The sequence below is a fragment of the Coregonus lavaretus genome (genome assembly GCF_964263955.1).
Source record: "Coregonus lavaretus genome assembly, chromosome: 6".
In the NCBI taxonomy this organism is placed as follows: domain Eukaryota; kingdom Metazoa; phylum Chordata; class Actinopteri; order Salmoniformes; family Salmonidae; genus Coregonus; species Coregonus lavaretus.
This window is the reverse complement of record NC_139993.1, coordinates 42,241,584-42,254,514: the sequence shown is the minus strand read 5'-3', so window position 1 is coordinate 42,254,514 and position 12,931 is coordinate 42,241,584. Positions and strand designations below refer to the sequence as shown.

General features: G+C 42.5%; 1 protein-coding gene across 1 annotated transcript in view; it reads right to left on the bottom strand.

Moving 5' to 3' along the window:
• cep350 (centrosomal protein 350) overlaps window positions 1-2,362 on the bottom strand; it is a 37,343-nt gene extending 34,981 nt beyond the window's left edge. The window contains exons 1-3 of the mRNA XM_084164743.1: window positions 2,042-2,362; window positions 460-537; window positions 21-64 (exon numbers count right to left, since the gene is read on the bottom strand). Of these exons, the coding sequence (XP_084020869.1) occupies window positions 21-64; window positions 460-532 (117 nt within the window). The 5' untranslated portion in view covers window positions 533-537; window positions 2,042-2,362. The remainder of the gene's footprint in view (window positions 1-20; window positions 65-459; window positions 538-2,041) is intronic.
• Window positions 2,363-12,931: the final 10,569 nt, after the last annotated feature.

The following is a 12,931-nucleotide window of genomic DNA, read 5'->3' as shown; positions in this document are numbered from 1 at the left end:
GTAAATATTGGTTTACTTACAGCAGCTTTGGTTTGATTCAGACTTTTCCATGCAGCTGACAGCTCTGAGTGGAGAAAGGCATTTTAGTGAAAAGAAACATGGGGCTAAAGAAAAAAGGCAACACAAAAAGGTAAACAAAGTCTTTGCAGCCCCATAGACACCACAGGAGGCTGCTGAGGGGAAAACGGCCCATAATAATGGCCAGAGTGGAGCAAATGGAATGGCATCGAACACCTGGAAACCATGTGTTTGATGAATTTGATACCACTCCACTCCAGTCCAGTCATTAACACGAGCCCGTTCTCCCCAATTAAGCTGCCACCAACCTCCTGTGATAGACACATTTAAGGTGACATGGAGGGGTATCCCAAGTCCTTATTACTTCAGTGTGCCAGACAGTAGGATGTTGCACTGATAGAAGAAGGATAATAATAGCATAAGAGACATTAAGAAGCTGACCTCTCCCGTTGTCCTGCCCAGTAGGCTGCACCGGGGCAGTCAGGTGTAGCTCACTCCGCTTGGAGCTCCACATCACACCTTCAATTAGAATAGTAGAGGACAGTAGTGAAGTAAGGAAATATACTTGATAACATTTCACCAAGACAATTATCTGATCAATAAATACAGTTCACTGAGTAGCTGTAAGTGAGAAAAAGGAACCGAATGTCAGCAGCAGTACTTTTATGCTGCCATATATCCAGGAAAACAGAGTACACAGAAAACAAACCGCCTGAGCAGAAACACTGAAGCCAAACACAACATTAAAGATACTGGCAGGCAGATAATCCAAGTGACTGGGACAAGCACCTCTATCTGCAGCGGGTCAAAACAGGATGAATTATACGTATGGATGCGTAGGAAATAGCACATTTGTCTTTCATGACAGACTGCTGATTCAAGAGCGGTTGCACTACCATTTAAAACCGGTTCTACAGCAAATTACTAACAAGGTTTCTGTATGACAAGACATGGACATACACAAGAAAAACAAATGTCTATGGGTGTATTATGCATCAAAGTTGAGAGAAAAACAGTCTTTAAGTAGGGTGACAGAAGAATCAATATATGTCCCTCTCCCAGTGTTAAGATTTTGTTAAATGAACCAATAATGGTCCCTTTACCTAGATGTGTTCTTAGGGGGGGGGGGGGGGGGATAGGGCATTCTGGCATTTCATATGTCACACTTCATGCATTACTCACATGTCATGACAGTTCACTCATAATAAACAACACATAACACTTCCTTGAAGGTGTTCAGTTCAGGCTAGCATGGATGACTATTGCAAACGCTATGGTTACATTTAAGATCTAGCCTACTCCCCATGTACTCACAGCTACCACTTTTTACAGTCTGGCTGCCAACTGAAAGTGACAGCCACAAATCAGAGTGTTCAATAAAATATGAGGTCTGCAACAACATGTACCGGAAAACACTGGAGACAAATTTGTTCACTACATACATAGCAAATGATCAGGCATTGTAGGCAAAAACAAAGACTTGAAATGCAGCAACTTTGTCATAAAAGTGTAACGATATAATAACTGGGCACGAAACTTTAGCTACAGTTTCAGTGTTTATACATTTGAAAAGCCATTATTCATCATTACTCTTATAAATCTGCAATAGTTTTCTTAAATGTTGTGTTATTCTAGCTAGCTACCTGTCTTGGCTGATATATACACATACAAATCTAATAGAAAAGCTGAGGTGAGGCTGCCAACACAAAAGTTAAATCAACTTAGGCTACCTTTTGTGAAGAATTATTCACAGAAACATGACTGTCCCGTATCACGACATCGGTCGCCTGCAAGTAGCTAGCTAACGTTAGTTGTCTAGATGAGAGACTGAGAAACTATCAAGAAAAGCTGACTCCTCAGTGAAGCTAGCTAACGTTCGTTTGCTGACTACATACAGTAGCTAGCTAGTTAGGTACCATTGTTAACCTTGTAGCTCGCTAACTAGAAGGCTAGCGTTAGTGTGGGGCTTAGTTTAAAGGCAATTTTGCACAACTTCAAAAAGATCCCAATCGTAGCTACATACCGGTAAGGGTGACGCTCCGATCTAGATGTCCATTGATACTAGTGATGGTAGCTAGCTAGCTAGCTAATTTGTTGATGGTCAGAAAATCCAACTTTTCCAAAACCCCAGGCCGCTGCTACTGTAGCTAGCCTACTGTCAGTTGTTAGCAAACTAGCTTGTTAGCATCAACCAGATAACTTATTTCCAGAGGTCTGTCGCCTGTTATCAAAGCCTCAGTCTTGGAGAGTTTGGTTTTAGGCTTCTATTAATAATTAGCCACCCGCCTTTCAGGATGTCTTTTCCCGGGTTACAGTGTTGATATTCCCCGGCCGTTAATTTGACTGTCCGCCATTGACAAAATAACTACAGGAAACTGGTGCCGCGGAAACTCGCGGGAGGTGGAAAACGTGATTTCACGTGACTTCACAAAACTAGACTGCGGAACTAAGGGTGCGTTCGTAAATTCATTCTGGCTATCTACTGTGATTTCAGAGCACTCTCGTCTGAGTGGCCGTTGTCAGTAAACGTCGGCAAAGAAGCGTAATTACATTGTTGCCAGCAGCACAGTTACAGTCACCAACGCTCTGGATAACATGAAAACAGCCCTGCTAGGGAGAGTAAAATGGTCAGCGTGAGGTATTCCTCTCATTTGTACGTTAAAATGTATGCACACATGACTGTAAGTCGCTTTGGATAAAAGCGTCTGCTAAATGGCATATTATATTATATTTTTATATTATTTTTATATTATTATATTTATATATTATATATTATTATATATATTATATTTATATATATATTTATATATATATATTTTTATATTTTTATATATATTTTTATATTATTTGTGTCTGGAAGTAGCTAGCAAGCTAGCCAACATTAGCCAGTTAGCTTGGGTGCTTTACTGCCATTATGAGGTCAGAACGCTCGGATCAACCCAACTCCTTGGCCAGAGCGTCCAGTGTGCGCTCTGAATTTAAGAATGGACAATCTGACAACGCTCCAGATTGAATTTACGAACACACCCTAAGAAACTCGGAAATGTCCTACTTGCTAACTCGTTGTAGAAAGATGTGCCGCGTTCACATCCTAAATATTTCAAAAACTAAAATCACTGTATTTGGGACAAATTATTCACTAAACTTCAACTAAATCTTGTAATGAATAATGTGGTAATTGAGCAAGTTGAGGAATCTAAACTGCTTGGAGTAATCCTGGATTGTAAACTCTCATGGTCAAAACATATTGATACAACAGTAGCTAGGATGGGGAGAAGTCTGTCCATAATAAAGTGTTGCTCTGCATTCTTAACAGCACCATCAACAAGGCAGGTCCTACAGGCCCTAGTTTTGACGCACCTGGACTACAGCATGGCTGGCCCTTGGATGTACACAGAGAACTAACATTAATAATATGCATGTCAATCTCTCCTGGCTCAAAGTGGAGGAGAGATTGACTTCATCACTACTTGTATTTGTGAAAGTATTGACATGTTGAATGCACCGAGCTGTCTGTTTGAAGTACTGGTTCACAGCTCGGACACCCAAGACATGCCACCAGAGGTCTCTTCAAAGTCCAGAACAGACTATGGGAGGCAAACAGTACTACATAGAGCCATGACTACATGGAACTCTATTCCACAACAAGTAACTCATGCAAGCAGTAAAATTTGATTTAAAAAACAGATAAAAATACACCTTATGGAACAGCGGGGACTGTGAAGCAACATAAATATAAGCACAGACACATGCATACAAACACACGATAACATACGCACTATACACACACATACACATATATTTGCCTTGGCAGCAGCTAATGGGGATCCATAATAAATACAAATACGTGCTAGTCGGACCTAGAAAACTAGGAAATGTCCGACTTGCTAACTCGCTGTAGAAATATGATCCAGAGTTTCCCACTTGACAAGTATCAGGATCAACCAACAGGAAGCACTACGCAAATAACTTACATTTATTTTAACTCGGAGATTCCGAGTTTCTGATAGTAAGTGAACATGGCAATAGACATATAGTGCATTCATGACAAGTCGGAATCTCGGAACCTCAGAGTTAAAATTGAACATAAGTTATTTGCATAGAGCTTCTTCCTATTGGTTGATTCTGATACTTTCAAGAGGGCAACTCGGAGCTGATATTTATACAAAGAGTTTCCAAGTCGGAAATGTCAGAGTTTCCTAGTTCTGACTAGAACTTGAACGCGGCATTATCTTTCTGAACCAGTTTCCAAGTCTGAAATTTCAGAGTTTCCTAGTTATCTCGAATGCACCAATATAGCGCTGCAGCCAAAGCCAGAGGGGCTTTGTCATAAAGTTCCATAAGGGGTCAAAAATGGCAGCCATCTTGGTCAGGGAGAAATCCAAAACCAGTTTAATTGGAATGAATAACTGTAGAGGCATAGGTGATGTATTTCCTGCTTTTACTTATGCAGGAAAATAAAAATAATGTAATATCAGGAATTGTGGCGTGGAATTATAGTCAACCTAAAATATTGACTATTAAAAGATTTTATACACATTTTCTGTATAAATAGCCTCTAAATATATGTAAACAGACCATCAATGTCTCAGATTTAGTTTTCTTGGAACGCTGTGAGTGATATTATATGACACAATATCAATACTTGTTGTCTCCAAAGCTTCCCACAGTTGTGTCAAATTGGCTGGATGTCCTTTGGGTGGTGGACCATTCAGGAAACTGTTGAGCATGAACAGCAGCGTTGCAGTTCTTGACACACTCAAACCGGTGTACCTGGCACCTACTACCATACCCTGTTCAAAGGCACTTAAATCTTTTGTCTTGCCCATTCACACTCTGAATGGCACACATACACAATCCATGTCTCAATTGTCTCAAGGCTTAAAAATCCTTCTTTAACCTGTCTCCTCCCCTTCATCTAAACTGACTGAAGTTGTTTAACATCATCAACTGATTTGAGTCAGCAGTGTATGGCTGTGGATTGACTGCATTGTTTGAATTAAATGTTGGCATATTGGCAGTTAATTTGAAAAATGTATGGAATCATTCCTCTAATACTGTCTGGTTAGTTAGCTAACAAACATACAGTGCAGATAAATTATTCAAATGCATTATTTTACACACAACATCTTATCACAGCATTGGCAAACCATGGGTGACCAACTCCCTGACCAACATTGCTGACCTGTAGCTCAGTTGGTAGAGCATGGCGCTTGCAATGCCAGGGTTGTGGGTTCATTGCCCACGGGGTGCCAGTGTCGTATCGGGTGAATGCTGGCAATTATTGCTGTCAATCAAGGAGTCCGCTTAGGCTGCACCGTGTTTAGAGGCTTTTATTAAAATCACGAGGTTACAGCATAAGTTACAGACCCGCGGAGTCTGGAGAAGCCCCGTCCCAAATTAATCTGAATGCTTCTGACTCTTCTTCGTTTTTCCCCCAGTATATATAAACTCCCCAAGATGTGGGTGGCTCCCTCTACTGTCCAATCCCCTGTCTACAACACACTTCCTGTCTGTTGTATGTGGCGTTACACTAAAACATTCCCTCTTGATACTAAAATCAACGTTCTTTCAGTTCCACTTAAAAACATTTAACAAAGGCATAATCCTAATACACGACATTTCCCCCCTTCGAGACTAAACAGTCTCGAAAACAAACAGAATAGGATTATTGTGACACTCTGGCTCCGGGACTTTTGTATTTGAGCCAGGGTGTATTTTGTTTTGTTGGGTTTTGGTTTGGTTATGTTGGGTTTGGGTGTATTTCTAGGTTTGCCTTTCTGTTGGGTTCATTTCTAGGTTTGGTCTATGACTCCCAATCGGAGGTAACGAGTGTCAGCTGTCGGCTCGTTATCTCTGATTGGGAGCCATATTTATCTGAATGTTTTCCTGTGGGAGTTGTGGGTTTTTGTTCCGTTTCGGTCAGTGTACCGTGGACTTCATTGAGTCGTCTTTTGTTTTGTAGTTCCATAACGTTTAATTAATAAAGTCATGTTTCTTGGACACGCTGCGCCTTGGTCATACTTAGACGACATAGACGACCGTGACAGAAAAACCCACCATAATAGGACCAAGCAGCGTGTCAAGCGGCAACAGGACCCTGCTCCTAAGGATTCATGGACATGGGGGGAGATACTGGCTGGAAAGGGTCCTTGGGCACAACCGGGAGAATATCGCCGCCCTCGTGAAGAGCTGGAGGCAGCTAAAGCCGAGAGGAGGCGGTATGAGGAGGCAGCACGGAGTCAAGGCTGGAAGCCCGTGGGTACTACCCAAAAATTTCTTGGGGGGGGGCTTAAAGGGAGTGTGGCGAAGTCAGGTAGGAGACCTGCGCCTACTCCCTGGACTTACCGTGGAGAGCGAGAGTACGGGCAGACACCGTGTTACGCAGTAGAGCGCATGGTGTCTCCTGTACGCAGGCATAGCCCGGTTCGGTACATTCCAGCTCCACGTATCGGCCGGGTTAGAGTGAGCGTTGAGCCAGATGTCATGAAGCCGGCCCAACGCATCCGGCTACCAGTGCGTCTTCTCGGGCCGTCGTACATGGCACCAGCCTTACGCATGGTGTTCCCGGTTCGCCCACATAGGCCGGTGCGGGTTATTCCACCTCCCCGTACTGGTCGGGCGACGGGGAGCATCAACCCGGGTAAGGTTGGGCAGGCTCAGTGCTCAAGGGGGCCAGTAAGCCTGCACGGTCCGGTATTTCCGGCGCCACCTCCCCGCTCCAGCCCAGTACCACCAGTGCCTACACCACGCACCAAGCCTCCTGTGTGTTCCCCGAGTCCTGTGCGTCCTGTTGCTGCTCTCCGCACTAGGCTTTATGTGCGTTCCCAGGGTCCAGCATGCCCTGTTGCTTCTCCCCGCACTAGCCCTGAGATGCGTGTCCTCAGCCCGGTACCTCCAGTTCCGGCACCACGCACCAGGCCTATGGTGCGCCTCAGACGGCCAGAGTCTGCCGTCTGCCCAACGGGGCCTGAACTGCCCGTCTGCCCAAAGGCGCTTGAACTGGCCGTCTGGACTGAGCCTGCAAAGCCGCCCGTCTGCCATGAGCCTTCAGAGCCGTCCGCCAGACCGGAGCCGCTAGAGCCTTCCGCCAGACAGGATCAGCCAGAGCCTTCCGCCAGACAGGATCAGCCAGAGTCTTCCGCCAGCCATGAGCAGCCAGATCCGTCAGCCGGCCATGAGCAGCCAGATCCGTCAGCCAGCCATGAGCAGCCAGATCCTTCAGCCAGCCATGAGCAGCCAGATCCGTCAGCCGGCCATGAGCAGCCAGATCCGTCAGCCAGCCATGAGCAGCCAGATCCTTCAGCCAGCCATGAGCAGCCAGATCCGTCGGCCAGCCATGAGCAGCCAGATCCGTCGGCCAGCCATGAGCAGCCAGATCCGTCAGCCAGCCATGAGCAGCCAGATCCGTCAGCCAGCCATGAGCCGTCCAGCCAGGATCCGCCAGAGCCAGCCAGCCAGGATCCGCCATTGAGTCCGGTGCTGTCCCTTAGCCCGGTGCTGCCCCTTATCCTGGTGCTGCCCCTTAGTCCGGTACTGCCCCTTAGTCCGGTGCTGCCCCTTAGTCCGGTGCTGCCCTTTAGTCCGGTGCCGCCCCTTAATCCAGTGGGGTTTAGTTGGGGGGTGGTCATGTGGAGGAGGCTACGGAAGCAGATAGTGACTAAGGTGGGGTGGGGACCACGACCAGGGCCAGAACCGCCACCGTGGACAGACGCCCACCCAGACCCTCCCCTAGACTGTATGCTGGTGCGCCCGGAGTTCGCACCTTTAGGGGGGGGTACTGTGACACTCTGGCTCCGGGACTTTTGTATTTGAGCCAGGGTGTATTTTGTTTTGTTGGGTTTTGGTTTGGTTATGTTGGGTTTGGGTGTATTTCTAGGTTTGCCTTTCTGTTGGGTTCATTTCTAGGTTTGGTCTATGACTCCCAATCGGAGGTAACGAGTGTCAGCTGTCGGCTCGTTATCTCTGATTGGGAGCCATATTTATCTGAATGTTTTCCTGTGGGAGTTGTGGGTTTTTGTTCCGTTTCGGTCAGTGTACCGTGGACTTCATTGAGTCGTCTTTTGTTTTGTAGTTCCATAACGTTTAATTAATAAAGTCATGTTTCTTGGACACGCTGCGCCTTGGTCATACTTAGACGACATAGACGACCGTGACAATTATGACAAGTGACAATTTATCTTATTGAGGATCTTTAACATTAAACCAAAAACATTATTCTCTAGAGTGTAAATACCTTTCTATGAAATATGAATAACTGTTTATGAAGTGTGAATACATTACTATGAAATATGAACAAATCTTTATGGAGTGTAAGAGCGAAAAACTGTCCGGCAGCCATCTTTCCAGATATCCATCCATCAATCAAGACAGTAAAATTCTCTCACGGTCCCTCTGCCCCAGGCAACCACCTAGATACTCCAGATAAACTCATAAACCATGTAAATGCATTTGAAACTATGATGCAATTAAATACACATGTAAGCCCCTGCAAACAAAATCCTATCCAAAAAATATCCACTCTAAGGCTGGTCAACCCATTGGACCCTACAGTGGACCTCTCCCTGCCTAGACTCCCTGTCCCTAAGCATTCACGAAATAAACAAAAACATCTAAGATCCCCACATGTATCCAATAACATCAAATATCATTCTACAAAAATTAATACGTAAGAGTATGACACAAATTATGTATTACACATGTCTATATTTCATTGCAGACACTGGAATGTAGTCCACTACACTTCATCCCCGTAGTCTCGACTTCATATGGATTGTTGATGATGGAATCGGAATCTCTCCACACCTTTCTTGTTTCATCTCCTCCAGTCATTGTCCTTTCATATTGTCCCTTCATATTGTCCTTGTTTGAGTATTTCAATCTCCACATGTTCCCCCAAATGCTTCTGGAAGAAAAGGAAAGACCAAACAGTATCTTTTGCAAAACAAACACTTTCAAATTAAACATCAATATCAACTAAGAATATAAAAATGATATATAAATGATGTATGAATCACATTAACCATTTCCCCCCTTTGATTCATAAAATCATACTAAAATCACCCTAATATTGAAAAAAATAATAATAATTGAAAAATGATCAAATTATCAAAAATGATATTTATCCATTCAGTTCCACTTGTCCATCTTCATCCAGATCAGGAACAGTCAACAACGGCATCTGAGTGTTGTCTCCAGGCATCACTCTCCAACCTATCTCAATATCATAGCTTTCTTAAAGGTCAGTAACAAATTACAACCATCACACACAGTGTTATCAAAGCTGCAACTAAAATCTGAACCATCACTGCCCCTACTGGGCCTACCTGATCTTGCAACCAAGTCTTCGCTGACTTCCGCTCCTTCAGATCTACCAAATGCATCCCTTATATTATTCAATGCATATATAACCCTAGTGATAATATCTGAACTATCTGGACTCAAAGTATAACTAATATTATCAATATGATCTTCCCAAATGTTACACCATACCATGGAAAAAGTCCCCCCTTCTCCCTTAGATTTATACTTCAATGATAGGCTTGAAGACTATGACATGCCTCCATGTCTTTTTCATCCTATTTCCAACCCTAGATTTATCTGTGTCCGGTGGTACCCCTCTTATAATGGTAAAACCTCATATGGAAGCTTCAACGTTGACATGTAACAACATCCTGTCCATCAATAGGGTAAGAATATATACGCTTTATCACCACAAACCCTCCAAATATCTCTAAAATTCCCAATAGTCACATTGTCAGGCAAAAGCTAATCTTTTAACCATCAAAGTCCTGCTCTTCTTACTAACTGGTACATAAAAAGTTACATTATATTTGTCATCTCTAACCTTATGTTCATGCTTATCCAAAGTCATCATATAATCATCACAATCTGATATTCCCATGAACATACCCTTTACATCATATGTTTTATTAGAACAAAAACAATTTTTAGCCCTCACTGCTTTCACCTCAAATGCTCCAGGGTTTGCTGTTACCTGAGTTTCCTTCCCATCTAACAAATGCACACAAGTTAATTCACTTAACCCAATAACACCTAACCCTAGGCTTAAACAAATGTTTTGACAACGACATTATTTTATCGGTTACTGATTGTTGCTGATACCACAGTCATGACAAAGCATAAGATTGACACATACTTGATAGAGGTCGAGCGACCGTCTCTAACATGTTTGACTGGAATTCTCAACAGACATGGACCCTCAAGATTCCTCACTGATCTTACAGAATGAGCTGCTGGAACCTGCCCATCTATCTCTAATTTTCACAACAGAAGAATCAAACAACTCCATTTAGTTTCTCTCTTCCCTAACGAGCGGTACTGATCAGATACCTCTCCTTGTCTGTCATTAAAATCAAAGACCTCATCCTGTCCTCCATGATAGTATCCTTCACTATTTCAGATGAATCTATATTGTTCTCTACTACTATCTGCTCTCCTATTTTAACCCTATTCGTACTATCATTGACAGCACTCTCCAATTCGTACCATAAACCCCTGAGTCCTTCTTGCTACCCCCTTTAATTTCAGAAAAGTTGTTGTCGGTGTCATACTTCCTACATTTGCTATTGCCATCGTATCATTAATCCCTTCCAAAGTTACCATTAAAGTAGTTGATTTAGTTAATGTATTAACACTCTTAACTACTTCTAGTGCGAAAGTTCCCGATATCCTCTGTGTATTATCTACTGTTGGAGTGACTACTGTAATCTACTCCTCCTTTGGTGACTGCGGAAGCTTCAACAGACTTCAAATCTTCCATTATAAGCGTCACTTTACGAACTACATAGCCCTTTAACCAATAATTCTTAACCGGAACAAATTTTAATGCTTGCACTAGATAAGTACACATATATTCTCCCTGATCTTTCTCTGTAACATTACACAAAATGAATGAACAATCACTCATAACCCTTTTCCAATTCATATTGTTGTACAAACTATATCTCCTTTGATTAGGTGCAACAGCTTGCTTCTACTTCTGGTCCTGATAACAATACTTCTTCTCCATAATTATCTCTCCATGTGGGAGGAACGTCCCCATCCTAACCCTAATAAGTCTTTTTCCTCTAAAATTGGTGCTGGAGCCATTGGCTCCCTTATAATCAAATGCGATATATTTATGGCTTTAATAACTATCAATGTTGAAATAGTTAAATTGCTTCTCACTGTTGTTTTAATAGACTGAAGTGTTAATGTCCTTAGTTACTTCATCTAGTTTCCCCAAAGCTTTGAACTCTTTGCTTGTACTTCCATCTATCACCACTAGTGTCAAATGACGTAAATGTAACTTACATTCACTCTCTCTTCCTACTCTAAACCCTAACTTTCAAACTTTTGATTATAAAAATACACCTATAATTACCTTGATCTCCCTGCTCTAAAGTGTCCTTCACCACTGTTCTCTCCTAACTTATTTTAATCTAATCTTTTCTCCTAACCTTTAAAAACCTTTTCCCACTGATTTATTCACCAAATCCCTTTACCACCACATTTTAGAATATGTGATTGGGAAAGTCCCCACCTGCTTCTGACTTCTTTACACACAGACTTGGCAAACGACTAAACACCTTTTAGCCTAGCCTGAAATCCCTTGGTGTAAGAATGTAACCCAGAATAACAGTCACCCCTTTTAACTTTATTTTCCAGACAGATTGTCTAATAGGCAGTCTAATAGATTATCATCCTTCCTATGATATTATCTTTTTAAGCAAATATGATTCCCAAAAACCCTACTTTTTAAAATCCTCTACCAGACAGCCGTTTAGTGTACATCTTATTGTACAATTCAATTTAAACAATGCATCTCTTCCCAACAATGCAATAGGTATATGTTCTAATATTAGTACCTTAAGAGTAATTAACTGTTTTACTACCTCAAATCCCTATCCTAATTAGTTAATTTTACATAGTGAGATGTTTAACCTCTTTTAGGCTCAACACAGATAAAAGCTTTTACACTATTCACTATCACTTCTCATAGTCCTCTGGTTTTACTTCAATTGTTAGATATTTTATCTTCTTCTCTAATCGATGCTATCAGCTGACACCCCCCTTCGTATCTTCTAGGCTCTGGAATCCTTAGGGTTCACCTGGAGAACAGGTGATCTTGACTGGCCCCTGTATCTTCCTTAAAAATGTTCTCTGTTGTTTCCTCCTGACTTGTTGCACTCACAGGTAAAGTGACCAACCTGTCCATAATTATAACAGTCTTCTGAAAGTTGCTGGAAGTGTAGCTGAAATCTTCCTCCTCCTTCTAAGCCTTCTCGTCCTCTTCCTCTCCAATTCTGTGTCTGTCCAGAAACTGGCTGTGGATATGAAACACCTGGTACCCCCCTTGGCTGGTACAATTGCATTTGATATTGTTTAGTTGAAGCTGTAACAGTGATTGTTGATTTGGTTCACTCTGATTCTTCATAACCAAAGCTTCTCTTCTCCACCAGTTGTATGATTGAGTTTTCTGAGAGTTTCTTCGTCCTGTTCTTTCTTGCTGTTGACATATCAGGATTCTTCAAAAGCTTATATTCTAAGTTCTGTCCTCAAAATATCATCTTCCATCATCTTCTTACTTTTCTTCAGCTGCTTGGCCTCAATGTATTCTTCTTCTCCTCCAATTCTTGGGATTATTTTCTCAGCAGGTTTTCTCCTTCTGTATCTTCATCCTCATCTTTCCGAACCTCATTCTTCTCTTAGTTTCCAGACATCTCGGTTTTTCTTCCTTCTGGAGTTTTGGATTCATCTTTCTGGTCGTTTCTGCTTGTCCTCTATCTATTATTCGTTCATCTTCATCTCTGATGCAATAATCACCCTGCTGGATGATCCCTGGAAGCTGAGGATAAACATCCCTAAGCTCTACTTCCTTCTCATAAGGTGGGTGTCTTTTTGCTGAATC